At 34.8% G+C, this 27900-nt stretch overlaps 1 protein-coding gene across 1 annotated transcript; it reads right to left on the reverse strand.

Moving 5' to 3' along the window:
- Positions 1–11707: 11707 nt before the first annotated feature.
- LOC129744287 (proclotting enzyme-like) lies at positions 11708–24061 on the reverse strand. Its single transcript, XM_055736740.1, has 5 exons — positions 23618–24061; positions 21539–21763; positions 21161–21324; positions 12451–12627; positions 11708–12030 (listed from the first exon to the last, which is right to left on the reverse strand). Exons 1-5 carry the CDS (start codon positions 23781–23783, stop codon positions 11839–11841), a joined length of 924 nt encoding a protein of 307 aa, XP_055592715.1. The 5' UTR covers positions 23784–24061; the 3' UTR covers positions 11708–11838.
- Positions 24062–27900: the final 3839 nt, after the last annotated feature.

Below are 27900 nucleotides of genomic sequence, written 5' to 3' on the forward strand. Positions count from 1 at the left end.
CTTCGTGGTCTCACCGGCGATCAGACACCGGATGAGATCACAAATGAATTAAATTCTTTGTTAGGTTTTTCTCCAATTCAAGTAATCCAAATGAGGAAAAGAACCAACACGAATAATACCAGTAGTGTTGGTTTTGCTCCTGAACTTTATTTGATCCATTTTAAAAAGGATCAGGTTAATAATCTGCAAATTCTTGAAAAGGCTCGTCTTATGTTTCATTGTCGAGTCAAATTCGAACCTTTTCGTAAATCTTCTACCAATTTTTTACAAAACATCACGCAATGTCGTCGTTGTCAAGCTTTTTGTCATGGCACTAAAAATTGTAGAATGAATGCCAGATGCATGTTTTGCGGCTCATTCGATCATGAAAAATCTAAATGCCTTTTTGGTGGTGATAAGCCAAAAACAGAATTTTTTAAGTGTGCGAATTGCGCAGGTAATCACTCCTCGAATTCGCTAGATTGTCCCATCAGGGCAAAAATTATTGCTTCTAGGAAAAATCCCAAAGTTTCCAGAAAAGTTTCTTCTCCTCCTTCCTCTTTTTCGTCTTCACACGTCGGGCCGGCAAACAACCTGCCTGTTCGCGGTCAGCCTCGGTCGACATTGGAATCACGGCTGGGTAATACCCGAAGTGATTTTAATGTTACCTGGGCTGATTCTGCGCCACAGACTCGTTGTTTATCGTTCTCAGAGGTGGTTGAAAATGGGATTCCCTCTTCAGGTTTAACTAATAAAAATGGGAAAAAACCAAGTCTCAACGTTCATGCGAAGGCTTGGGAAAATCCCCGAAATTCAAATACTTGTTCTTCTCCTTCATTTTCTGATCCTAACAATTTTGTTGATTTGGGTGAGATTACTGAGGAAAAATTAAAATTTTTGCATCAAAATTTAATGGAAATGATGCAACTTATGTTGAAAGCAAATTCAATGTTTGAAGCTTTCCAAACTTCTTTTAATTATGCTAACAAAATTATTATGACTTTACGATTCCCTCATGGATCCAAATAGATGTTTAAACATTATGAATTGGAATGCTAGATCTTTGCTGGCTAACCAAGATGAATTCTTTTTATTTTTGAAAACTCAAAACATACATATTGCTGCCATCACTGAAACTTTTTTAAAGCCAGACAATAACTTGAAAAGCAATGCTTTCTTTAAAATTTTACGAAATGATCGACTTGATCGACAAGGTGGGGGTGTAGCTATTGTCATCAATAGTCGTCTCAAATTTAGACTTCTTCCTTCTTTCAATACAAAAGTCTTAGAAACAATTGGAATTGAATTAGAAACTTCTATGGGGAAAATTATAATTGTTGCCGCATATTTGCCTTTCCAATGTAGCGGTGAACAGAAAAATTTTTTGAAGGGAGATTTACAAAAACTCACCAGAAATAAATCTAAATTTTTTATTATTGGTGACTTTAATGCAAAACACCGATCTTGGAATAATATTTCATCAAATTCAAATGGGAATATTTTGTTTAATGACTGCTCTGCAGGTTATTATACTGTTGAATATCCTAATGGGCATACTTGTTTTTCTTCAATTAGAAATCCCTCCACAATTGATTTGGTTCTAACGGATTTAGGCGAGCATTGTAGTCAATTAGTTACTCATGCGGACCTCGATTCAGACCACCTTCCAGTAACATTTTCTATATCTCAAAGTCCCATTGAAAACCCTTTAAAATCAACTTTTAATTTTCAAAAGGCTAACTGGGAGCGATATATGAATTTTATTGAACGTAATTTAGATGTAAACGTTCCACTGAATTCAATAGAAGATATTGATTTGGCTGTAGAAAATTTGACAACTTCAATAGTCAATGCTAGAGCCGCTTCAATACCTAAAGTTAAACATAAATTTAATCAACCTTTAATTGATGATGATCTTCAGTTTTTGATACGACTGAAAAACATTCGTCGACGCCAATATCAACGTACTAGGGATCCTTATTTGAAATTAATTTATTGCGACCTTCAAAAAGAGATCAAACGTCGTTTAAATTTCATTCGTAATGAAAATTTTGCTAAAGCAGTAGAGGATATAAAACCCTACTCAAAGCCATTTTGGAAATTAACTAAAATTTTGAAAAAGCCCCAGAAGCCAATTCCTACTTTGAAAGATGGGGATAAACTTCTTTTAACTAATTCAGAAAAGGCTCAAAAATTAGCCCAACAATTTGAGTCTGCTCATGATTTTAATTTAAACGTTGTAAGTCCAATTGATGCTCAAATTTCCCTAGAATTTGATGATATTCTTTCCAAGCAAAATGTGTTTGAAAGTTCTTGTGAGACAAATATTGATGAACTTAAATTGATTTTCAAAAAATTTAAAAATATGAAAGCTCCAGGGGAAGATGGGATTTTCTATATTCTTATTAAAAAGTTGCCTGAAAGCACTTTAAATTTTTTAGTTAAAATCTTCAACAAATGTTTTCATTTGGCTTATTTTCCCAATAAATGGAAAAATGCCAAAATAACTCCAATTTTGAAACCTGGAAAAAGTGCTTCAGAGCCTTCAAGTTATCGACCAATTAGTTTGCTTTCTTCTTTAAGTAAACTATTTGAGAGAGTTATTTTGAATAGAATGATGATTCACATTAATCAGAATTCTATTTTCCCTGATGAACAATTTGGTTTTCGTCATGGACATTCTACTACACATCAACTTTTGAGTGTAACTAATATGATTAACGCTAGCAAATCTGAAGGTTATTCAACTGGTGTTGCTCTTCTTGATATTGAAAAAGCTTTTGACAGTGTTTGGCACAAAGGTTTAGTAGCTAAATTAGCTCGATTTGATTTTCCTGTATATCTCACCAAAATTATTCAAAATTATTTGACTAGCCGAACCTTACAAGTAAGCTATCAAAATTCATGCTCTGAAAGGACACCCATTAGAGCTGGTGTCCCTCAGGGTAGTATACTTGGGCCAATTTTATATAATATTTTTACTTCTGATCTTCCTGATGTACCAGAAGGAAAAGGTAGAAGATTATTTGCTGATGACACTTTGCTTTCAGCCAAAGGTCGAAATTTACGGGTGGTACGCAGTAGATTGCAACAAAATTTAAATTCCTTTTTGAATTACTTGAAAATGTGGAAAATTTCTCCTAACGCTTCCAAAACTCAACTTATTTTATTTCCCCATAAGCCAAGAGCAAATTTTTTAAAACCTAATGAAAATCATTCCATAACTTTTAATGGGGTTTCATTAGAATGGTCTGATCACGTGAAGTACTTGGGACTTACACTTGATCGGAATCTTACTTTTAAAAATCACATTGAAGATATTCAATCTAAATGTAATAAATACACTAAATCTCTTTATTCTCTCATCAACAGGAAATCCCGGTTGTGTCTGCGAAATAAAATGCTCATCTACAAACAAGTTTTCCGACCAGCGATCATGTATGCAGTTCCGATTTGGTCTAGCTGCTGCGCGACGAGGAAGAAAGCCATCCAGAGGATTCAGAACAAGGTTCTGAAAATGATTTTGCGGCTTCCACCTTGGCACAGCACCGAAGATCTTCATCGGATTGCGGGCATTGAATCGATCGAAGAGATGGCCAACAAAATCATCTCCAACTTCAGAGGCAAATCGATGCAGTCTTCCATCGCAGAGATTCGTTCTCTTTATGTTTAGTTTAATTTTAAGATAGTGTTTAGTTTTAAGTATAAAATATTTTTGCTATTACAGGATGTTCTCCTACATTAAAAACTTGATTGCGCTCAGCAAATTTAAATCTTATAAATAAATTTTTATAATCTAGTTACTTATAGGGCTATGAACAGTTCATTATTGAGCTGAACACCTAGTTTAATGCAATAATGTAATATAAGTGTAATGATGATTTGATACAAATAAAGACATATTTAAAAAAAAAAAAAAAAAACAGTATTGTTGATTTTTTCGCATTCAACAAAAGATATAATAAATTCAACTATACACTGCTTATTGGCCTCATGTATTCAACTATAAATATGATAGATTCAACTGTAATGGTATAACTGATTCAACTATCAATATGATAGATTCAACTACAGTTGTATAATTGATTTTAAACATTCATCACAAAATACCATAAATTTTCCTTTACTTTTATGATTGCCATCCACAAGCAAAACCGATCAGGAGGAAACTTTATTGTTGTGTGTGTTCTGACAGCGATCTCAGTATTGTTCCAGCTCGGCCGGTAGTTTTTCAGGATTTCATGCAAGGCAATTCAAAAAGATGATCAGTTTACTGTATTTGAAATAATTCAAAAGATTGAGAAAAATCACTGTGAAAAAACTTGCTTCATTATCAAGAAAAAGAAAATGCTTCTCTGGAGCCACCTTCAACATTGATGGAGGAATGAATTATGTTGACAAATCATCAGAATCATACGCTCCTATTTGGTCTGAGGTCGACTGATAAAAATGTACACGGATAAGATTACGTACAAAGCATCATAAATCTGTGTTTCATTTAAAAACAAAAAAAAAGGTTATTTTTAAAGCAAACCCAGAATCACACATGCTGCGAGAGTCATTTATCAACCTACGCCATTTATTTGCATAAATTTTCGCAGACTGCTCATAATTTTTCCGGTGTACCTGCAATAACTTGGAGATGGAAAACGTGATAGAGTAAAATAGCAAACAGCATCAGCGAAAAATGGGAAAAAATAAAAACTCCAACCGAATTCGTATTCACTATCCACGGATGCCGTCTGATTATGCTTTCCGTTGACTACTGCTGGCCAACCGTTGGAAAGAAGCGCCTCGTTTCATATACCATCCTTCTAAAGCAGGTTCGATAGCACAGCTGGTTGTGTGGCTTCAAAATAGGAACGTTCCCAGGCGTGAGGGATGCATATGTCATGCAAATCCGAATTATGCCGGGTCGTCTCCTTTGTGTTGTTGTGGAGTTGATATTTATGTTTTGGGACTTATTTTTGCATGGCTGAAAATCGTTGGAATATTTTTCGTCGGCGGAAAGTTAAAGATTATCCCAATGCGGAGGGTGCGGAATAATCTATTTCTTTAAAGTTCGCTTGATTAAGTTTTGGAAGTTCGGTAAATATATTTATCATTCCATCGAAATTAGCTTATAAAGGGTGATCGGTCAAAATTTCGTCAATATCAACTTGATGTATTTCTTTCAATTTTGCATTTAAGAACCCTGAACACCCCTCATTTTGAACGTGTGTGTGTGTGTGTGTGGAATTCACTCTTCAGTTGTCAAAATGCCGTCCAAGGAAGAAGAGCAGCGTATCAAAATTTTGCTCGCGCATCGCGAAAATCCGAGCTACTCGCACGCAAAACTGGCAAAATCGCTAAAAGTTGCCAAATCAACCGTTACAAATGTAATTAAAGTGTTTGGGGAACGTTTGTCGACAGCCAGGAAGTCTGGATCGGGGGGAAATCGAAAACCGGAAGCCGCTGAGAAGACAAAGAGAATTGCCAGTAGTTTCAAGCGAAACCCTAATCTCTCCCTCCGAGATGCCGTAAGTAAGCTGGGTGTATCGTTTACAACCGTGCATCGAGCCAAAAAACGAGCCGGACTATCGACTTACAAGAAGGTAGTGATTCCAAATCGCGATGATAAACGAAATACGACGGCCAAAGCGCGATCCCGGAGGCTGTACACGACGATGCTGACGAAGTTTGACTGCGTGGTAATGGACGACGAAACCTACGTCAAAGCCGACTACAAGCAGCTTCCGGGACAGGAGTTTTATACGGCAAAAGGAAGGGAAAAGGATGCAGATATTTTCAAGCACATGAAGCTGTCAAAGGTCGAGAAGAAATATCTGGTTTGGCAAGCCATCTGTACCTGTGGCTTGAAAAGCAGCATTTGCATAGCTTCCGGGACTGTCAACCAAGAAATTTACGTGAAAGAGTGTTTGAATAAACGTCTGCTGCCTTTCCTGAAGAAACACGGTTGTTGCGTACTGTTTTGGCCGGATTTGGCATCTTGCCATTACGGTAAAAAGGTCATGGAGTGGTAAGCCGCCAACAACGTACAGGTGGTTCCCAAGGACAAGAACCCTCCCAACACGCCAGAGCTCCGCCCAATTGAAAAATACTGGTCTATTGTCAAGCGGAACCTAAAGAAGACCAAAAAAAAACTGCTAAGGACGAGCAGCAGTTCAAGGTTAACTGGCTTTCTGCGGCGAAGAAGGTGGACAAGGTGACCGTACAAAATCTGATGGCAGGGGTTAAGCGTAAGGCCCGGCAATTCGGATTTCGAAAAGCGAAAACCTAACTGAATATTTTTCCTGAATTTTATACTAATTAAACTTGAAAAAGAACTTTAATTTGATTTTTTAAATAAACGATTTCACCGATTTACACGCGTTTTCCCGTGACCAAATTTTGACCGTATCACCCTTTACAGTAGGTAAAGGTGACTGTTTCCAACCTCGTTTGTCTTGAGACGGGATAGGGAGGGGCATGAAAACGTTTTTATTTTATTTCCTTCAGTCATACGCAATGCAATTGCGCTTGGTTGCCGGCGGCCTAAAATCCAATAATCGCCGCTGGCGTTCACATCTTATGCCATTGACGTTGATTGAAATATTGAAAACTCATGATTGCAGTAAAGGCCGAATTTTTGGTGTACCTACGAGTTCCAGATTCTCAAACTTATAGGTATGTGATTTTCATTTTCAAATTCATTTTCAAATTTAATAAACTGATTTTTGCTATAGGTTTTGAGTTATTTAATTTAACAAACTGAAAATAACTGCACACAGTACATTAAACTACATGTTGACCACCAAAAGCAGGATAAAACGTAAGCACTCCTCCGGTGTTGACGGCAACGGAACGTGAGACGAATTATGATTGTTCCCCGCACCAGTTGCAATGATGAAAATTGTCGTCCACATTTTTTCCCGAGCCCCAGGAATTTGGTTTCTCGATTTCTCACCCGACAAGACAAGACTCTGGAATAGGAATAGCTTTCGTCCAAACGAACGAAGGGTGGCAATAAAAAATTCGCAAAGGAAAAGTTTTCCACCACCCAATTTCTCTCTTGATACTGAGTTGTTATTGTTGTTGTTGTTGTTGTTGTTGTTTGTGTAGATGTTATTGTTGTTGTCTCGAAAGTTTTTCTCTTCCTGATACCAAAAAGGCCATTCGACGCAAGACATCTTCTGATATGGCAAATACCAAAATTAGGGACGTGATAAAACTGTTTTAGGATCCATTTGTTCAACTTTTGTCATAAATTTGAATTATCACCACGATGATGAAGCCCGGTATTATGCCCGGTATTATGATGATCTGAAATGTCAGACACTGGCAAAGGTGGGTATGAATATTTTAGCATCGCTCGGGGTAAGCGGGCACCAGGGTATATTTTTAGGGGCTAATTATCATCAGGGTTGATAAATAGATTCAACGATACAGAAGCAGTTCAAGTTGGTATTACTCATTTGAATATCAAATTAGTCCAAAACTATGCCATTGAAAACTTAACAAAATGAACAACTTTATGACATCATAACCACAAGTGTTTAAAACATTTTGACGTTCAGAAAAACGTCGCAAAAAAGAAATTCAATCAATCATCCGGTGCCTGTCAATTGGTCACATTATTTTCTCCGTTCCAATCCGATAGACACGCACACAATCAATGCTCTCGAGCGAATCGAACTGAATCGATGAAATATAGAATGGAGAAAAATCTAATAAAAAGCAATATGCTTTCAGTTCCAACGGAGAACAGAGAAATGTCCATTAGATTATCAGATCGTAAAATTGATGAATGGATTTCGCCACTAGGGGAGTAGACGAAGATTTTATTTTTGTATCAAAGTCCACAAAAATCCTGCAGTGAACGAATTTTGTGACGGTCAATATTTTCATGGATTGTTATTTTTCAATTGCGTAATGGGTGTGGGAATTGAACGACAGCTCTTAGTTTGCTTCATTTTTGTAATTGAACACGGTAAACACTCGGTTAGAAGCTCGACCGAATGATCCTTGATTGAACGTCCGGGTGTCAGAGCATTAATGTTGACTGACATGTATGTATGGAATCAAAAGATCGAATAAGTATCTAACAGCAAAATTGAATGTGTTATTTTTACGTGAAGCAGATAGCGGTGCTGAAACAATAAGATAAGTTAAGAGTGTTACCTATATGAATTTTTTCTTACGAAAAAGCGTTTTTCATGACTGATCATGAAGGAATTCTTTTTTTTCTTGAAGAAATTTGCGGAATGTAAATCTTAAAAGGGAAGCAGATTATTTGTGCCTATGCTTATGTTAAAAAACTAATTTCGTCAAAATTAAAAATTTAATAAGTGGATACATTTCTCAACAATGTATACCCAAAGAAGACATTCTTCAAGCTATATAACACAAAATCCGCACAATGTAATGGTTCAAAACCAGAGAAAGTTGGCAAAAATTATAAAACAAATTATTTCTGGAAAATGATACACAGAAGAAATTGTAAGTTTCTTATAAATCTTAGCTTCTCTTTGCTAAAATTGCAAGGATGGTATACAATCAAATACTAACAAATTTATAATTTATCAATCTAATCTGAATTTTTTACATAAATTTTACACAATTTTCTTATGGTTAGATACATGAATGTCAAAACTAAAGTTTAATTGTGATTGAGCATAAGGGTGGGTTGGATTGAAGTTTTTTCAAATTTCAATTTTCTCTTTGGTCAAAATGAATCCCAATTTTTTTTGCAGATTTTTAAAAATGAGAATAAGTTAACGTAATCTGGGGTGAAATTGATCACTTTTTTCAATATTTTTCGATTATTTTTTCTGTTCAGGGGAATGTGCATTAGACCGCTGCAAGCTTTGTATGGAAATTTCAAATTCATAAATTTGTACACCTCCCATAACTTTTTTTGGTTGTTTTTGCTGCCAGAAATAGCAACAAAAATTTTGAAGTGATCCATCCAGTCCTGAAAAGCGCAACGAGTTTCAATTTTGTATGGAAATTTATATCGGAAAACAAAATTATTCATTCAAAAATCGCCAGAAATGTTCTGAAAGTTCCAAAAAATATAACTTTAAAAAATATTCCTTAATTCTTGTAGTATATTTTATGTGAACAAAGCACAAACCTAAATTGTACCTCAGAAAAGATATTCAATGTTATAAAAATTTTTTGTTTTCAAAATTATTATTTTTAAATTTTATCGTTTTTGACTGCTTTTTGAAAGCTGTGTAACACTAGGATGGAAATAAAAAATCTCAAAAAACTGCTTTGCATTTCCAGAGAATTTATTGATTTATATAGCCTTTGCAAAAACATTTCATGCAATTATTAACAGCTCTCGCAAGCAAAGTCAGCCATTTTTGAATACTTTTCAATGGATTCAGATTTTTTATTTTGAAATGGTTATAACTTTTTTCATGAAATTCTTAGCTGCTTGTCGTGTTAGCAAAAAATGAAGCTTAAGAATAGCCAAAACCAAAAATTAAAGACCGTCTTCATTTCAAGCTTATCCGAATTTTTTCGATGATTTAATGTTTAAAAATTTCTTTTTCCATACAAATTTCCATACAAAAATGAATCGCGTTGCGCTAACTCAGGAATGATGCTTGGTGACCCAAAAGGCATCGAAAAAACATATGGGAGCAAAAAGTCATTTTTTGCAGAGGTCTGATGTGCATGTCTCAGATTTTTTAAACCAGTACTGGACTCCTATGAACATAAAACATGGTTGAAGAACTTTATAAGGCATCTTTAATTTTTGTTTTGTTTTGTTTCGATTATAGTCGTTTTACCATTCGGCATTCGCGACTTTATATCAACGTTGCAGTTGGCGGACAGTTATTGAAAAACTTACCCGGTACAACTGTGTTCGATGTTTACTCTTGGGCTCGAACTCGCGGACATCGGCTCAGGAGACAACGGACTAGCCAACTGAGCTATATCACTAGCCCAACTTTAAATTTGATTTTATAATCGATTTCGCCTTTGTTTAAAATTTGAAGCTTTAATATTTATTAGTCTCTATTTTGACGGTTTTTACAAGTTTTCTTGATAATTTACATTGATAATTTACAAATGCTAGTTTATCAATTGGTAAGGCAGTTCGGAATATTTAGGATATTTCAAAACCAAATGAAACAAATAAAATAAATTAATAAACAAATAAAATAAATTAAATAAGCAACAGTTAGAGCAAAACTAACTAAGAGATCGCCACTGCTTATAATAGAAAAGGCTATTTGTTAACAAATTGCGGACCAAGTATGAGAACGCTCGTTCTTTCATTTCTGCGAATGAGCTACTCTTAATGACGTAAATCAAATGTATAAGTATAAGTATAAGTATAAGTATAAGTATAAGTATAAGTATAAGTATAAGTATAAGTATAAGTATAAGTATAAGTATAAGTATAAGTATAAGTATAAGTATAAGTATAAGTATAAGTATAAGTATAAGTATAAGTATAAGTATAAGTATAAGTATAAGTATAAGTATAAGTATAAGTATAAGTATAAGTATAAGTATAAGTATAAGTATAAGTATAAGTATAAGTATAAGTATAAGTATAAGTATAAGTATAAGTATAAGTATAAGTATAAGTATAAGTATAAGTATAAGTATAAGTATAAGTATAAGTATAAGTATAAGTATAAGTATAAGTATAAGTATAAGTATAAGTATAAGTATAAGTATAAGTATAAGTATAAGTATAAGTATAAGTATAAGTATAAGTATAAGTATAAGTATAAGTATAAGTATAAGTATAAGTATAAGTATAAGTATAAGTATAAGTATAAGTATAAGTATAAGTATAAGTATAAGTATAAGTATAAGTATAAGTATAAGTATAAGTATAAGTATAAGTATAAGTATAAGTATAAGTATAAGTATAAGTATAAGTATAAGTATAAGTATAAGTATAAGTATAAGTATAAGTATAAGTATAAGTATAAGTATAAGTATAAGTATAAGTATAAGTATAAGTATAAGTATAAGTATAAGTATAAGTATAAGTATAAGTATAAGTATAAGTATAAGTATAAGTATAAGTATAAGTATAAGTATAAGTATAAGTATAAGTATAAGTATAAGTATAAGTATAAGTATAAGTATAAGTATAAGTATAAGTATAAGTATAAGTATAAGTATAAGTATAAGTATAAGTATAAGTATAAGTATAAGTATAAGTATAAGTATAAGTATAAGTATAAGTATAAGTATAAGTATAAGTATAAGTATAAGTATAAGTATAAGTATAAGTATAAGTATAAGTATAAGTATAAGTATAAGTATAAGTATAAGTATAAGTATAAGTATAAGTATAAGTATAAGTATAAGTATAAGTGTAAGTATAAGTATATGCATGGCTTTTACAAGAATTTAATAGGATATTTGTTTATTTCTAATGGTTGCAGTTACATACAAAGAAGAAGTATTTTTTTAAAGAGATCTGAACACCTCAAGAAAACTGATATTATTATTAAATTTGAGTGATGTCATGAACAAACGTTTTCATTTTACGTAGTAACCTGAAAGAATTATATGGTAGCAAAAACAAATATAGGAAAAGAAACGCTAGACATCCATTTCTCCGAAGCTTATCAACCTCGAAAAAACACAGAGGAAGACTTTCGGAATTTCTCTATAAGATGACATTAGTTATGTCTGTTGTAATCATATTTATGTCATATCTCAGTTGACCTTCTAAAGCATAAATTTTCCAAACGGGTCCCGAAATGATGTCCCGGGGAAAAATGACTCAATCTCTTGGTTTCATATATCTACAGCGCATTGCTCGTTTGGTCGTCTCCTCTGCTGGATTTAAGGTATTTTTTCATTATGATGACCGTCATCGTTGTTCCTCTCTCCTCACTGACACCAACAGACATCAGCAGCGGAGCTTCCTGCCGTTCTCCGGATCCAGGAGGAAAATTTTGTTACTCGCGCGTACACACCCGGATAATTACGTTGGGCACATTCCCGGCCCCACGATACCACGCCGATGATTTCGTAACGACCTGTTGCTGGACTTAACAGCTGAAGCGGTCCACCGCTGTCACCCTGAGGATTAAAACGTAAAGATAGGCAGATATATGGTGAGAGGACATTCCGATGGACGTGGAGACGGACACGATTAACTACGGTTGCGATTAATGTTTTATTAACATTGGCGTGGAATAAATTTCGAAATCAAAAGTATGTTTTATTTTAAGTGGGACAAAAGTTTTGACATAAAAAAAAAATTAGTTTTCAAAACAGTATCCTAAAACAAGATGAAATCTTCTAAAATGATGATGCATCATTCTACTCCAGAACGCTTTTACTGAAGATTGTGAAATAAGGTGGTTTGATTTAAATCCATGTCATGAATCATTGTTCTAAAATTTCTACTTGTTGAATCTGTATTCAGATATCTGTTATAAACTTATTCATTACATGGAATAAATTCTACTAATCCCATCAATGAGCTCCCCATCTCACCTGACAAGAATCCTTTCCGCCTTCCAGGTACCCGGCGCACATCATACGGTTTGTTATTTGGAATCGGAAATATCCCGCCCGGCGACATTCCTGGTTGGCTAGAACCGGTACCGTGAGTTCCTGGAGTGTGTCCGACAGGCTGCCGTTGGCTGTCGTGCCCCATCCGATAACCATTGCCTGAAAATTGGAACAGAAAATAGAGCGTCGTCCTAAATTCAATTTCATTGGAATTGAACCTTGAGCTAAATCCATAGAAGAGGTTGCAAAAATCCAATGCCTATTTAACAAATCGGCAAAAACGAATTTGAACTTGGAGGGGACATCATCCCGACCAGTGGCTTTATAAAATTTTTGGCCAGGAAGCCGCCCTAAATCAGATTTCACGATTTTCGAACCAGACCACGTCGGGTTTTTGACGTGGGTGTCCAAAATTAATTATCGCCTCGCGGCTTCCATTACGTGTAACTTTATTGGAACAAAACGAATCGTTATGAAATTTTTAGCACTGATAGAGGGAACATTTCCAAACAAAGTACTATCAAAAGATTCCAGATCCGACAACTAGGAGCGCTATGGTATAATAAACAGTGCGTCCAGATTTTGGATGATCCATGCTTTATGTATGTTGGTTATACACCATGGGTGCACGGTTTCACCGCAGTTTCAGCCTAAGGATATGTTCACCTGCATTCTTTAGACTATTAAGTTCGATAAATCTCCAATGCAACGCTTACACCATACTCGGACCCCAGGGCTTCGTATGAACTGTTATGGATGAATGTATTGTGTTTATTATGGAAGAACGAGTCAATCAGGTGGGCTAGTTTACTTACAGGTATTCCGGCATCCATGTATATACCTGGCCAGCTGGCAACTGATTGAACATTCTTATTATATAGTCAGTTATATGAGGAATCACATCTTTCCTATCGGTCGCTTATGGAATTCGAACCCAAAAGTTTTCTTGCCGATACTGGGAATCGAACCCAGTACGCCTGGCATACCAAAACCAGATTCGCGCTAGCCTATCCACTAGACTACATCGGCGCTCTTGATTTTCAGTGCAAATCATCATTAAAATTGAAATGAGGAGCTGCGTTTGAAATCGTTGTATAAATTTGGATTTACATTTCCATCTTTACAGTTTTTGTTTCATATTCAGATTCCAAGTTAATGAACTTTATTCTAAATAAATTCAAACATAACAAAGCTTCAAAATGACGATACAGATTCATCATTCGAAATGTTATTTAGATTTGCAAATCAGATTAGGAAAATATAATTGAAACAAAGAAAAATCATTGTAATCCAAAACATCCGAATTCTAATCATCTTCAGCGAAGCATATCAACAATTAATCTTGGTCAATGTAGAATTTCCTTCATTGGGCCTACCAAATACAACACATTGCCTAATGAATTAAAAAATATAAACAATCGACTTGCCCTTAAATCCAAATTCAAACACCATCTTTTTTACCATATTTTTTTTAAATTTAACTTTAAGACAGCCTTAGTTTAATGTTAGTATAACCTTATTTTAAGTTAATCATAATCTTGTAAATATTTTGTTTTGTTCTGTGAATCTCTTAAAAGGATATTTTTTCCACTGAGATTCACATGTAATCGTTAATATAGTATTTATTCTCGTACATTCTCTCGCATCTAGCTTACATAAAAAAAGTTGAAGAGGTTGTATATCAGAAACAATCACAAGGTTGACGTAGAATTACGATAAAAACTTGATTTGTTATTTATTATAAAAATTTGTCGAATTTGAATAATTTTGACTTCAGCGATAGAGCCAAGCACTAGTTGAACTTGCAAGTGTTAAGTTCAAAAGTTGCTGAGCAACTAATCGAATTCGCTCAAATTTTTATTTTATATGCCGAAAATATCTAAGCGCAAGCAAAATGGTAAAGTTCAAAGCATAATAACGAAAAAGGGTGGAGCACACGTGCGAGTATCGACGAACAAAAGCTTGCTTTGATCCATTGGGTTTTCATCCGGATCAATTGAAAGTACACTGCCGGCCAAAAGTTTGTAGATCACCCCTTCTAGAACATGAAAATATACCTACTTATCAAAACACATTCGTTAAATTTGGAGCAATAGATTGTCTTGAACTTCAAATTATAAAAATAGCTACTTACACTGATTGGATAAACATTCGACACATTTCATGTTCTGTTGAAATGTTCGTTTTTTTAACAAAATCTTCTTTTTATGGAAGAAAAGTTGAGTATAGGAAATTTTATGCCTTTAGATAGAGAAGATTTCCCCGAATCTATTCACATAAAACGACGGAAATATGATTCTAAACCTTTTTAATTAAGAGGATACAGTCCTGAGAAGGACTGATTTTAATTGTTATGGCTTTTTGCCTAGAAATTTGCGTGGTGGCCTCTCGCCGTACCACACTCCTAAGTTACTTTCACCTGAGCAGATTTGCTGGTTGAAAACCTTCTAGACGGATGTAATGGTCGCTTCAAAAACTTGAATCGGGGGACTACAAGTAAAAATCCTAGAAACGATTCGTTGCGTTTCTTCTTGACTGGATGAGCAGCACTTTAAGCCGCGCCAGCAACTTTGCAAATTGCCCCCGCATTCTCTACCCACTCGTCGTGAAGAATAGCGCGCTATGGGTAGCAAACAGCAAAATTGGTCGCACATACGCAGCACCAACAAAGAAAATAGCAGCGCTCACAACATTTTTGGTCGCTCCAACCGACCACACGGGAGAATGCCCAAAAACCAAATGAATCCGGGACGGTGCAATCCTTGCCTTTTTATAACTTCGGATCTAGTGCAGTTTGGGTCGACGGTCGCGGTTTTTTCGCTCGGGTGTTTTGCGCACCAATTTGTATAAGCGCTTTATTAGTATTGGTTTACCAACACATAGCTGACCCAAAATGATGTACGGAAAAGATGTCTGTTAAAGAGGCGTTTTTCGTGACGCGTGATCCGTTGGCGAATTTCAATTTGTCCCCCTATAGTGTTGCCGTAAGACGTAATTCTACGTCAAAAAATTGGTTCCCAGCATGAGTAGAGTTTTGTTCGCGTTTTTTATTGTTTTTGTGCTGTCGACATGCTGGGAACAGAAGCGTCCATTTCCAGGGGGCTCAAATGAGTTTCTTGGTGTGGGGGAGTGTGGCGGGCAATTTCGAGGCAAAAATAAAAAAAAAATTATGGATTCATGATTTCGATTCTTGGCTCATATTTCAAAATTCAGAAACCATTTTTATGTACATTTCAGAAAACGTATTGAAATTTCGAAACAGATTAAAAAATCAAATTTTGAATTCAGGTTCAAAATTCAGATTTAGAACTATGTACTGTTAAATATTTAGATTCATATTCAGCTCGTAAATGAGTTAAAAATTTCCCCGGAAATTTCACCAGATTTTGAAGCAAATTTTAATATTTCAACCATCCACGAAAGAAAGTTTTCAATTTTGGGATTCTTTATACAAGTCCTAATCAGCATTTAAAAGATTTTAGGATGTATTTTCAAAGTTTCTATCTTACACGAAAGACTATTTTAACGAAAAAGAACTCAAAAATGAATTATCAAATAGAGTTAAAAATTATATTTTGTATTTAGCAATAATGTCATTGAAAAAATAGATCACCAAAAACCTCCACCCGTAAGTCAGTTCTTTTTACAACCCTGCCGTTTCATATTTGTATAAGGTAAGGTTTTAGCAAGTTTTAGTTTAGTCCTTTTGACAAATTTTTTAAACATTCGTATACAGAAAGCTTTCAAGATTTTTTATAGGTCCGTAGAATAGGTATACCTTTAAGATTCTTAAAAGTGGACTGGTAAATGAAATATATCAAGCAGTGTGTCGTTCGAGAATTGCGAAAAAATGATCTCCAAAACGTTTCGTAAAATTGTTTCATTTCAATCCTTTTGAAACTAATTTTTTGAAGTCTTTCTCATTTTAAAAGTGGGAAGTGTTTTTCAATTCCATAATGAATAGGCTGGATCAAAATAACCGTGTGTAAAGAAATTGTGTGAATGCTATCAATGAAATACTTGTACTTAGATTGTATTTTAAATGATTTTATATAGGAGCCCTCCTTTTGTGATGTCATAACGCATAAAGCAAGTTAGAAGTTTTTTGCCACGTCATGTTTTAATAAAATTTTATTTTGCTTTCATTCACTCTCAGTTGAACTATTTTATCGCGGTATGGGGCAGGGCTTCCCTGTCTATCCTCGGGCGATTACAGACATTACAAAACCGTTGCATAAAAACCATATTCAAACTTCCTTATCTCTACCCTACGTCTTTACTGTACTCAAATACAACTCACAATATTTTACCTCTAACCCGCTTGTGTAGTCTGCAAACATTATTGTATGTCTTCGACAATTTGAACTCATTAGATAACACAAGAAATTTATTGTTTAACTCAGGCACTCGTTCTCGCCATACTCGTCAATCACATCATTTGCTTCGAAGCCGTTGCTTAACATCTTTTGGTCAACGCAGAATTTCTTACATTGGACCTGCTTCTTACAATTGCCTTCCAGAAGTTGTCTAAAATGCTAACAACCGCAACATTTTCAAATCGAAAGTGATACGTCACCTCAAGGAACTTCAGTCATAAACCTAATCATCATGCCAGTTTTTTTTATTTTTTGTTACACATATATTTTAACTTAATTTTTTTTTTCTAAAGTAACGTTAAAATTTTTTTTTGTAAATGTTTTTTTCCTAGTTAGTACATTAGCTATATCAATTAATTTTTAATTTGTTTTTTTTTTTGTATTAATTATCTATAAAATATGGATCTCTTCAAAGGAATACTCTTTCCACTGAGATTCATTTTTAGTTTAGTTTAGTTTACTTGTCTAGCTTCATTCCCTCGCATTAAGTAAAAAACATTTTGTTAAGGTTCTCAGCATGAATAAATTTTGCTCGCGTTATTGTTTTTTTTTTGCTTGCTGCCAGACATGCTGAGAACAGAAAGCGTCCATTACCAGGGAGCTCATATGAGCTTTTTGGTGTGGGGGAGTGTGGTGGGCCGCTTTATATGTGTAAAGCACCAATTGTAATAATTTTTGGTTTTTTTTTTATTGAATTTTACATTTCTTTCTATCAAAAATTGACATCAAATTGAGGTAGTCAGATAAAATATTTTTATAGTTATTTTCAGGTTTACAAAAAATGCGATTTTACCCTTCTGAGAAAAAGGGGTAAGTTGCAACACACTTTGTTTTCAATGAAAAATCAAATGAAAACCTTTTTTTTTTTTTTTTTTTACTTTTTGATAAACTTGTGATGTCATTATGCATAAAGCATCAATTGCAGTAATTTTGAATTTTTTCGAATTCAATTTTACATTTCCTGTTTAAAATGTTTTTTTAAAGAAAGGGTGCAGCATTTATTTAGATATATGTTAAAATTACTACAAAAATTTCTACTAGCTGAAATCATAAAAAAAATAATGTTTGGATGGATGAAATTTTGATATTAACAAACGCGTGATGCAAAACAATGATGTTCCGGCAATATTCAACATTTTCTCCAAAGTTTAAAGTTTTGTTCGTTTCAGCACAATAAGAAAACATGTGTTTTTGCAGATTTCTAAGGCTTTTATTTTTCGAGTTAGATAACGTTATATTTTTTTTTTGAAAAAAAAATTACCCTTTTTTCAAATGCCCATAACTGTGTTAGTTTTCAACGTAGAATATAAAATAGCACATCAAAACGCACTAAAATTTTACCAGCTATCCAAATAAAATAATAACAAAAAATTATATATTGATTCTCGGTATAAAATTAAGTAAATATGTTAAAAATAACGTCCAAAAGTACCGTCTGCACCACCAAAATTTTTGAAACATATTTCATTTTATAGTCTATTTTATTTCACAACTTTCATCTGAAGACACCAAAGTGGGCCATAAACTCCTTCAAGAGTTATGAAAGAAACAGTGACAATAAATCTCTTTTTTAACGTCAAAAACTAACAATTTTCGAACAACTGCACTCACATATAGGGACTTCGTCTCTTATCGTACGCAAGTGCACCGGGGGTTAAAAATCTGCAAAAAAATGCCTCTTTATAGTCAAATTAGTTTTACAATTTTCACCTCAAGACATCCAAATGAGCCAATCACTTCTTCAAGAGTTATGGAAGAAATAAGGACCAAATGTATTGTTGCGCCCGCGTCAGGGTATAACGATTCTCGCACAGTCACGCGCTTATACGCAGAACACCATTTAAACGAACGTTCATTCTTAAGCATACCCTAGAAACGATTATATTCATTGATTGTTCTTTGATCTATTTTTTTCAAAAGAGAAGATAAATAACTTGTGAATAAAATAATATCAACGTGCTTTGTTTACAACTCTGCACCTACACTGGGTACCTCGATTTTAACAATGGTCGCATCGCTAATGCACGTTCTATCGTCGTTTTATTCTACTGCACACGGAAAAGATTCTTGTGATGCTTTAAGAAGTAACATAAAAAGAATGGCGAGAGATGCTAGCATTAAAAACAGCAAATTTAAATGACTGGCCGAAAAATTTTAAATTGGGAAACAACTGTTTATATATGCTTCCAACGCTGAATATGAAAAGGCTATAATCGAGCTAACCAACAGATTAAGCAGTTTTCGGCATCGCTAACTGAAAAATTAACGCCGCTTCTTTTTTTAAAATTTCCTTAAAAATTTACTCGATTAATCGGTTTTATGCCGAGTAGATAGTATGCAATTTTTGCATGAAATCTTTTGTGCGATTTATTCTAATTCATTATTTCTTGCAATATTTTTTATTTTCCTTATTTAAAATGCTTCATGTACAAAATAAATGTCTCAACCACCTCAAAGCAAAAAGCTGATGAAAGGATGTAAAATAGTTTTGTATTGTTTAGCGCCGTTTACATTGCTGTATTTTGGGTAGTTTTTTCTTTTTTCAAGCATTTTTTTCCGCAAAACTCACAGAAGAAGTAAAACACAATTACTGCCTTCGTAAAATTTAAGAAATTACTCAAACCGGTACCATTAAAAATGTTGTTAAAAATAGTTTTTTAGACTGATTTTTTTCGTTTTTTGAATCGGAAATTTCCTGTGACCATGTGGGTGAAAATCAGGAAAAATGCGGGAAATGAAAAATTGAAATTGAGTGACCACCCTGCATATTGTATTTTATATCTTCTGTTAATGTTGCGAAAAGAAGTGATAGAAAACGGAAAAAGACAAAAAATACACCTTTCCCCTGAATCTAGTGCGCATTCCTCCACTGAGACCATTAGAAGTGACCTTTTTCGCTTGAAGCGCATATTGAGGTAAAAATGATAGCCAATGTCACCTTAACTTAAAAAGTATATTCTATCAGTCATAATTTGAGCGATTGATGAAAGTATATGGAGGTTAGCAGTCTTCAATTAGCGGAACCAACAATTAAAAGGACTTTTTAATTCGCTAACTCTATCAAAACTTAGAGCCATAATTAAATCGCTGACAAAAAATTAGCAGACTAATAAGCGATTAGCGGATCACCTGAAACCAATCAATTCCATGCATTCGTTCCCAAATATGAATGGAAAATAACCGCCGCAGAATACTCTGAATCTCTCAATATCTTTTTTGTTATAAATACCTGTCAGATGACTTCTTCAAATATTTTTATTCAATTATTTCAGAAATTTCAATCGTATTTGTAAAAATACGTGCTCAAATGCACGATTGAACGTACATTAGCGATGCGACCATTGTTAAAATCGAGGCACCCAGTGTAGGTGCAGAGTTGTAAACAAAGCACGTTGATATTATTTTATTCACAAGTTATTTATCTTCTCTTTTGAAAAAATTAGATCAAATAACAATCAATGAATATAATCGTTTCTAGGGTATGCTTAAGAATGAACGTTTGTGAAAAAGGTGTTCTGCGTATAAGCGCGTGACTGTGCGAGAATCGTTATACCCTGACGCGGGCGCAACAATACATATGGTCCTTATTTCTTCCATAACTCTTGAAGGAGTGATTGGCTCACTTGGGTGTCTTGAGGTGAAAGTTGTTAATTTTACTATAAAATGGTATTTTTTGCAAATTTTTAACCCCCGGTGCACTTGCGTACGATAAGAGACGAAGTCCCTATATGTGAGTGCAGTTGTTCGAATATTGTTAGTTTTTGACGTTTAAAAAGAGATTTATTGTCACTGTTTCTTTCATAACTCTTGAAGGAGTTTATGGCCCACTTTGGTGTCTTCAGATGAAAGTTGTAAAATTAATAGGACTATAAAATGAAATATGTTTCAAAAATTTTGGTGGTGCAAACGGTACTTTTGGACGTTATTTTTAACATATTTACTTAATTTTATACCGAGAATAAATATATAATTTTTTGTTATTATTATATTTGGATAGCTGGTAAAATTTTAGTGCGTTTTGATGTGCTACTTTATATTCTACGTTGAAAATTAACATAGTTATGGGCATTTGAAAAGAGGGTAATTTTTTTTTCAAAAAAACTTAAACGTTATCTAACTCGAAAAATAAAAGTCTTAGAAATCTGCAAAAACATTTGTTTTCTTATGGTGCTGAAACAAACAAAATTTTAAATTTTGGAGAAAATCCGAAGACCCCCATATGGCGAGTATAATTTGTATTTTTTATTGTAATGTTGATAAGATTCAAGAGCTCGACTTCTGAAAAACCTATATCTAATATCTATGAATGTACATACCTTTCGTCCCTGGTAGGAATCCATCCCGGTGGGCAGACAAATCGGCATCACATCCGGTCCAATAGCAACCGGCTGCTGGAGCCGAAGCAGCGCCACATCGTTATTGGTTCTCAAGCCCTGGTAGTGATTAAGTTTGATCGATTCGACGTTCCGCTGAATCATTCCTGGGGTATCGTGACAGGTGAAAAACGTGGTGTTAAATGAACGGTAATAGCTCTTCCGGCGCGATGGGACATACATAATTCAAATCGGAAGTGCCTATAATTTGCGATTCAATTGAATCAGAGCATTCGAAGAGAATTTTGTTCCATGACTCGAACGTTTTATTATTGTAATCAATTTCCTTTTAGAAGATAAATTTGCTACCCACCAACTCACCTGAATTACTGTCCGAAATATTGACACGGTTGAGGAACACCTGGAAATCCTTGGCCTCCAGACGGACGACACAGTGAGCTGCCGTCAGGACGTATCGATTGTTGATTAGACTTCCGCCACAGGTGAAAACCTTCCGGTGATACAGGGCAGCCATCCAAGGATACGCTCCGATGTCGCTGTAATTTCCACCGACCACACGGGAATTCGAAGACGGTCCACCGCAAGCTGTGTATTGAATATATGTAGGTATAGCAACTCAGTGAAGAACTATCACAATCCACTCGAACTTTGTTTGCTTCTACGGGAATCATTTATTTGTTGCACAAAATATGGAAATGAACATCTCGCAAACATCTTACCTGGGAAACAAGAATATTTGGCTTTGATTCAGGCCATATATATTGTGTTAGCTTTATAAGAGCCTTGGAATGCTTTATTCAACTTCTACTGCTGTTGAGATGCGCGTGTGTTGGTAGTTGAAAATTAAGCGATTTATGTTCTAAATTGGCTACTGAATATTAAGTAGCTACTTAATTGCTACTAAGTAGCTCAATATTTATAGTAAAGGGTGATACGGTTAAAATTTGGTCAATATCAACTTGACGTATTTCTTTCGAATTTGCATTTAAAAAATCTGAACACCCCTCATTTTGAAGGTATGTGTGTGTGTGTAGAATGTTGCTCCTAATTTGATTTTGGAATTCACTCTTCAGTTGTCAAAATGCCGTCCAAGGAAGAAGAGCAGCGTATCAAAATTTTGCTCGCGCATCGCGAAAATCCGAGCTACTCGCACGCAAAACTGGCAAAATCGCTAAAAGTTACCAAATCAACCGTTACAAATGTAATTAAAGTGTTTGGGGAACATTTGTCGACAGCCAGGAGGTTTGGATCGGGGGGAAATCGAAAACCGGAAGCCGCTGAGACGACAAAGAGAGTTGCCGGTATTTTACCCTTACCTCTCTCTCCGCGATGCCGCAAGTAAGCTGGGTGTATCGTCTACAACCGTGCATCAAGCCAAAAAACGAGCCGGACTATCGTCTTACAAGAAGGTAGTGACTCCAAATCGCGATGATAAACAAAATACGACGGCCAAAGCGCGATCCCGGAGGCTGTACACGACGATGCTGACGAAGTTCGACTGCGTGGTAATAGACGACGAAAACTACGTCAAATCCGACTACAAGCAGCTTCCGGGACAGGAGTTTTATACGGCAAAAGGAAAGGGAAAGGTAGCGGATATTTTCAAGCACATGAAACAGTCAAAGTTTGCAAAGAAATATCTGGTTTGGCAAGCCATCGTACCTGCGGCTTGAAAAGCAGCATTTTCATAGCTTCCGGGACTGTCAACCAAGAAATTTACGTGAAAAAGTGTTTGAACAAACGTTTGCTGCCTTTCCTGAAGAAACACGATTGTTCCGTACTGTTTTGGCCGGATTTGGCATCTTGCCATTACGGTAAAAAGGCCATGGAGTGGTACGCCGCCAACAACGTGCAGGTGGTTCCCAAAGACAAGAACCCTCCCAACACGCCAGAGCTCCGCCCAATTGAGAAATACTGGGCTATTGTCAAGCGGAACCTAAAGAAGACCAAAAAAACTGCTAAGGACGAGCAGCAGTTCAAGGCAAACTGGCTTTCTGCGGCGAAGAAGGTGTACAAAATCTAATGGCAGGGGTTAAGCGTAAGGCCCGGCTCTACGGATTTGGAAAAGCGGAAGCCCAACTGAATATTTTTCCTGAATTTTATACTTATTAAACTTGAAAAAGAAATTAAATTAAATTTTTTAAATAAACGATTTCTCTCATTTACACGCGTTTTCCCTTGACCAAATTTTGACCGTATCACCCTTTAATGAGCTTCTTTCAATTATGTATCACTTTTCCTATAGCAATTTTTGTTTTCGTTTTCAAAAGCTCAAATTCAGTGCAACGTAACATTGCATTTTTTCATCTGTGTACATTTTAATTTTTTTGCCACACAGCTATATGTGGGATAACTAATCTTCGACATTGTTCCTCTGGGATTGAGACTTATAATCCTTACTTATTATAGGTTTTATTTGCTTCTCTTCTACATACTTACAGCAAGACGAACATCCATCGCTATTCCTGGACCATTTGCTGACAGTTCCATTTGGATCAGTCGTAGAGGAGGAAAAAGAAGCGGCAAAAGCAATTAAGCGGTATCGGGAAAGCCAGCAGCAGCAGAACCACGCCAGAACCAAACTCGATAAAACTTTAACTACCATCTTGATCTGCAGGATTAGTGACAGCGCTCAGCTACTCCTTCTTCTGATTCTGTTGCTAGTTTGATTATGTGATTCTTACTCGGCAGTTCGGATGTTCCAATTTTCAGAAGGTTTTGCTCCCTAAGAAGTAAGATGAACTTTTAATCACTTTCTGACGCTTGCCGGTTTAGAAGGGTAAAGTTTTTCCACGCCCACATCACAAAATTCTGCTTCGGCACCAGTAGTTAAGTGCCTGATGGAACCTATCGGAGCGAAGAGCTACCCACAACTACCGGCAATATCGCCTCATTTCGAATCGAACTGTAAGGGCTTTAACGGCCAAACTTACATACAAACTCAAATGAGTCGCGCGTCACCTGGGCTGGGAGAAAGTTTAAGAGCGGCTCTTGTTGAAACTTATAAGCATGCAGCGCTGCGTTCCGATAAAGTGCATTGTCTGTGTCTTTTCGACATTCTACAATTACATATTATGAAGAAAGTTTTCTGCTGGAAGCAGCCTGGAGCGACTCGTAAAGTTTGGTGTCGTGCACTCTAGGGCCAACTTGTTTAACGACTTATTGGGTCTGACCATTTCTTGCATGCGAAGATGGGGGCGGGCTTATGACTTATGGGGGCTAAAATATAAACAATTAGCTGATCCCATACGAACTTCGTTTCGCTTACAACTAAGAAGTTATATAAAAACTGATCTCGCGTTCCTAGACCTCGCTGTTGGGAGGAGGCCCTCTGCGTTTTGCTCATAAGCTAAAACTGACTTTGGCTACAATTGATTACAACTTTGCTTAGGTGTGAAAAACATGTGCAATTTTTTGACAATTTTTTTCACCAGTCATTAGTGTATTGAAAAGTATTACAATTCATCCGAATATTTAAAATTGATATTCTTCCGTGACATTTTTTTTTTAAATTGTTGAAAACAGGTGCGTACTTTATTTTGTCACGCACTGTTGAGTAAGGTGTGGTAAAAGTACGTTTTGAGATTAACACAAACTCAGAACAGTAAAATTCAAAACTCTGGCGTTGATTGATAATTATTTAGACTGCCTATCCAGACATCCAGACATAGTTTTTTTTGCGTAAGTTGAAAATAGTCTGAAAACGAGCAAAAGATTTTTTTGCACAAATGATGTAAAATTCAAAATAACGGTTTAAGCACTTAATAGTCTTGTTTTCAATGAAAGTGTAAATGTTTCTATTTTGTTGTTTTCAAATGTCAAAAAAGAATTTCATTAGTTTGTCTCTCTTTTTTACAATAAAGAATTCCATGCATAGGATTTACGCGAATACAGATTCATATGAAAAGATATTTTCAGGTGACTTCATACAAAAATGTGAAATTTTGAACGGTCGTACTATTATCTACTCCACATCATTCGAACTTTTGTTCCAGGGGTGGGGTCTATATGTAAGGTGAATGGTGTGTTTAGTAAGGTTGCCAAAATTTGTTCAGCACGTCCCGATCAGGAGGGAAAAACAAAATTATATCAAGATGAGATATTTTGATACTAATTTTTTTTTCTTTCTAAATGAGTTATAATTCAGTACTCGTAGGATGTTAAAATATCTCAAATTATATCAAAAAATCTATACGATCATAGCTAAATTATATCAGTTTTTGATATGCTCTTATCAAGATTATATCTGGTTCAGATAGCATAGTTTGATATTAGGCAGAACAAATCCTATCAAAATTATAACTTATCAAGATATGAATGCTTCGAGAAAATTTTTTAGTGGAATGTCGGTAACCCACACTATATGCTATTATCATGCTCCATTTTTGGTATCCCAAAAATTTGATTCAATTTTATGAATCTGCTGAGCGAAACTTATCAAAGTACGGTTTGGGCCGTTGACTTCGATGTCCGTGTTTCATGGAAAGTTATATGCATATCAAAATAAGATACGGTTATAATATATTATAACAATTTGAAAGTGAGTTAAATCCTATTCAAGAATGCCAATCAAAATAAGATAAAACAAAGATTCAAGAAACTAAGAGTCGAAAATTATGAGAACAATATTCTAACTGAAAAAGATATAAATATCTCATTGAGATATGTTTAAGATCTTATTTTGATATGCTCTTCTGATCGGGGTATCAGCACGTAACCTCCCGATCAGGAGAGCATATCAAAATAATAACTCAAACGTATCTTACCAAGATATTTACATCTACTAATTAAGTACTCCAAATTTTCGATTTTAAGTTTCTCCAAACTGAATTATATCTTATTCTGATTGACAAACTTGAATGGGGTTGAGCTCATTTTCAATGATAAAGATTTTGTTTCGGGTTGTCCTAAAATAAAATGATTATATCATATTTTGATATACGTGCAACTTTTTATGAAACACACCCGATCAGGAGAGTTTATCAAAATATTAACTCAAACGTAACTCACGAAGATATTTACATCTGATTCAGTTATAATTATGTACTCAAAATTTTCGATTTTAAGTTTCTTCAATCTGGATTATATCTTATTCTGATCGACAGACTTGAATGCGGGTTGAGCTCATTTTCAATGATAAAGTTTTTTTTCGGATTGTCCTAAAATAAACTGATTATATCTTATTTTGATATACGTACAACTTTTTATGAAACACGGACATTGAAGTCAACGGCCCAAACCGTACATTAATGAGTTTCGCTCAACAGATTCATAAAATTGAATCCAGCTTTTGGGAAACCAAAAATGGGGCAAGGTTTTAGCAAATAATGTGGTTTATTGACATTCCACTAGAAAATTTTCTCGAAGCACTCATATCTTGATAAGTTATAATTTTGATAGGTTTTGTTCTGCCCAATATCAAACTATGCTATCTGAACGAGATATAATCTTGAAAGAAGCATATCTAAAATTGATATAATTTAGCTATGATCGCATAGATTTTTTGATATAATTTGAGATTTTTTAACATCCTACGAGTACTGAATAATAACTCATTTAGATAGGAAAAAATTAGTATCAAAATATCTCATCTTGATACAATTTAGTTTTTCCCTCCTGATCGGGCAGACATCAAAGTCAATGGCTCAAACTGTGCATTAATGAGTTTCGCTCAACAGATCCATAAAATTGAATCCAATTTTTGGGAAACCAAAAATGGAGCATGGTTTCAGCATATAATGTCATTTATTGACATTTCACTTGAAATTTTTCCGAAGCACTCATATCTTGATAAGTTATAATTTTGATAGGTTTTGTTCTGTCCAATATCAAACTATGCTATCTGAATGAGATATAATCTTGAAAGAAGCATATCTAAAATTGATATAATTTAGCTATGATCGCATAAATTTTTTGATATAATTTGAGATATTTTAACATCCTACGAGTACTGAATAATAACTCATTTAGATAGGAAAAAATTAGTATCCAAATATCTCATCTTGATATAATTTTGTTTTTCCCTCCTGGCTGGCATAAAAGGGGTATTTGATTTCAAAATTTACAACCAAAAATCCGGGCAAATTTTATCAAAACCCAGAAAATACTCAAAAAAATTACGAAAAAAAATTTAAAATTTTTGGATTTTATCAAAATTTAACGACAGATTGAAAATCGTATTTATGGCTTCCAAAAAACCTTTCATGATTTTTTTTATAAAACTTGAACAAAAAATTTTGTTTTGGACTCATAAATGAAAAATTGTTTGATTTGCCTAATAAAGTGAATTTTGTACCTATTAATTATCCGGGCAAACCCGCATGTAACCGGGCAATCTGGCAACCTTAGTGTATAGGTTGTCCCATGATGGAATCTAGATATGGTGGTCTCACTTTGGCGAAAAGTAGATGAGGTTTGGATGCGGAGGAGGGGGCGAAACGCAGCCGAAATTTGACAGCTGGCTGTTGGCTGGCTGCTGGCTGGCTGGGATGCCAGGTGTTCTGATTTTTTGTAAAACACGAAGTTTTGCCAATCATCAAGATATTGCTTAGACAAAGATTTCGCCTTGATTTTCGCAAATATAATTCATAGAATCGAAAGAAAATCTTCCGGCTGAGCTCCGGGCTGGTAAGCAAAGCTGGAAGAGGTTGGACCTATAAACGACGGTGCCAACTTTGTTGGTAGCGGTGAGTAACATTAATTTTGCATTACTTATGACAAAT

The sequence above is a fragment of the Uranotaenia lowii genome, chromosome 2 (genome assembly GCF_029784155.1).
Source record: "Uranotaenia lowii strain MFRU-FL chromosome 2, ASM2978415v1, whole genome shotgun sequence".
NCBI lineage: Eukaryota > Metazoa > Arthropoda > Insecta > Diptera > Culicidae > Uranotaenia > Uranotaenia lowii.

Bases quoted from the DNA above. Each gene is read 5' to 3' on its own strand.
- LOC129744287 (XM_055736740.1), bottom strand. From the start codon at position 23,783: ATGGTAGTTAAAGTTTTATCGAGTTTGGTTCTGGCGTGGTTCTGCTGC. The intron at 21,764-23,617 runs GTAAGTATGTAG...TTCAATACACAG, and splicing joins CGATGGATGTTCGTCTTGCT to CTTGCGGTGGACCGTCTTCG. The intron at 12,031-12,450 runs GTGAGATGGGGA...TTTAATCCTCAG, and splicing joins GCGGAAAGGATTCTTGTCAG to GGTGACAGCGGTGGACCGCT.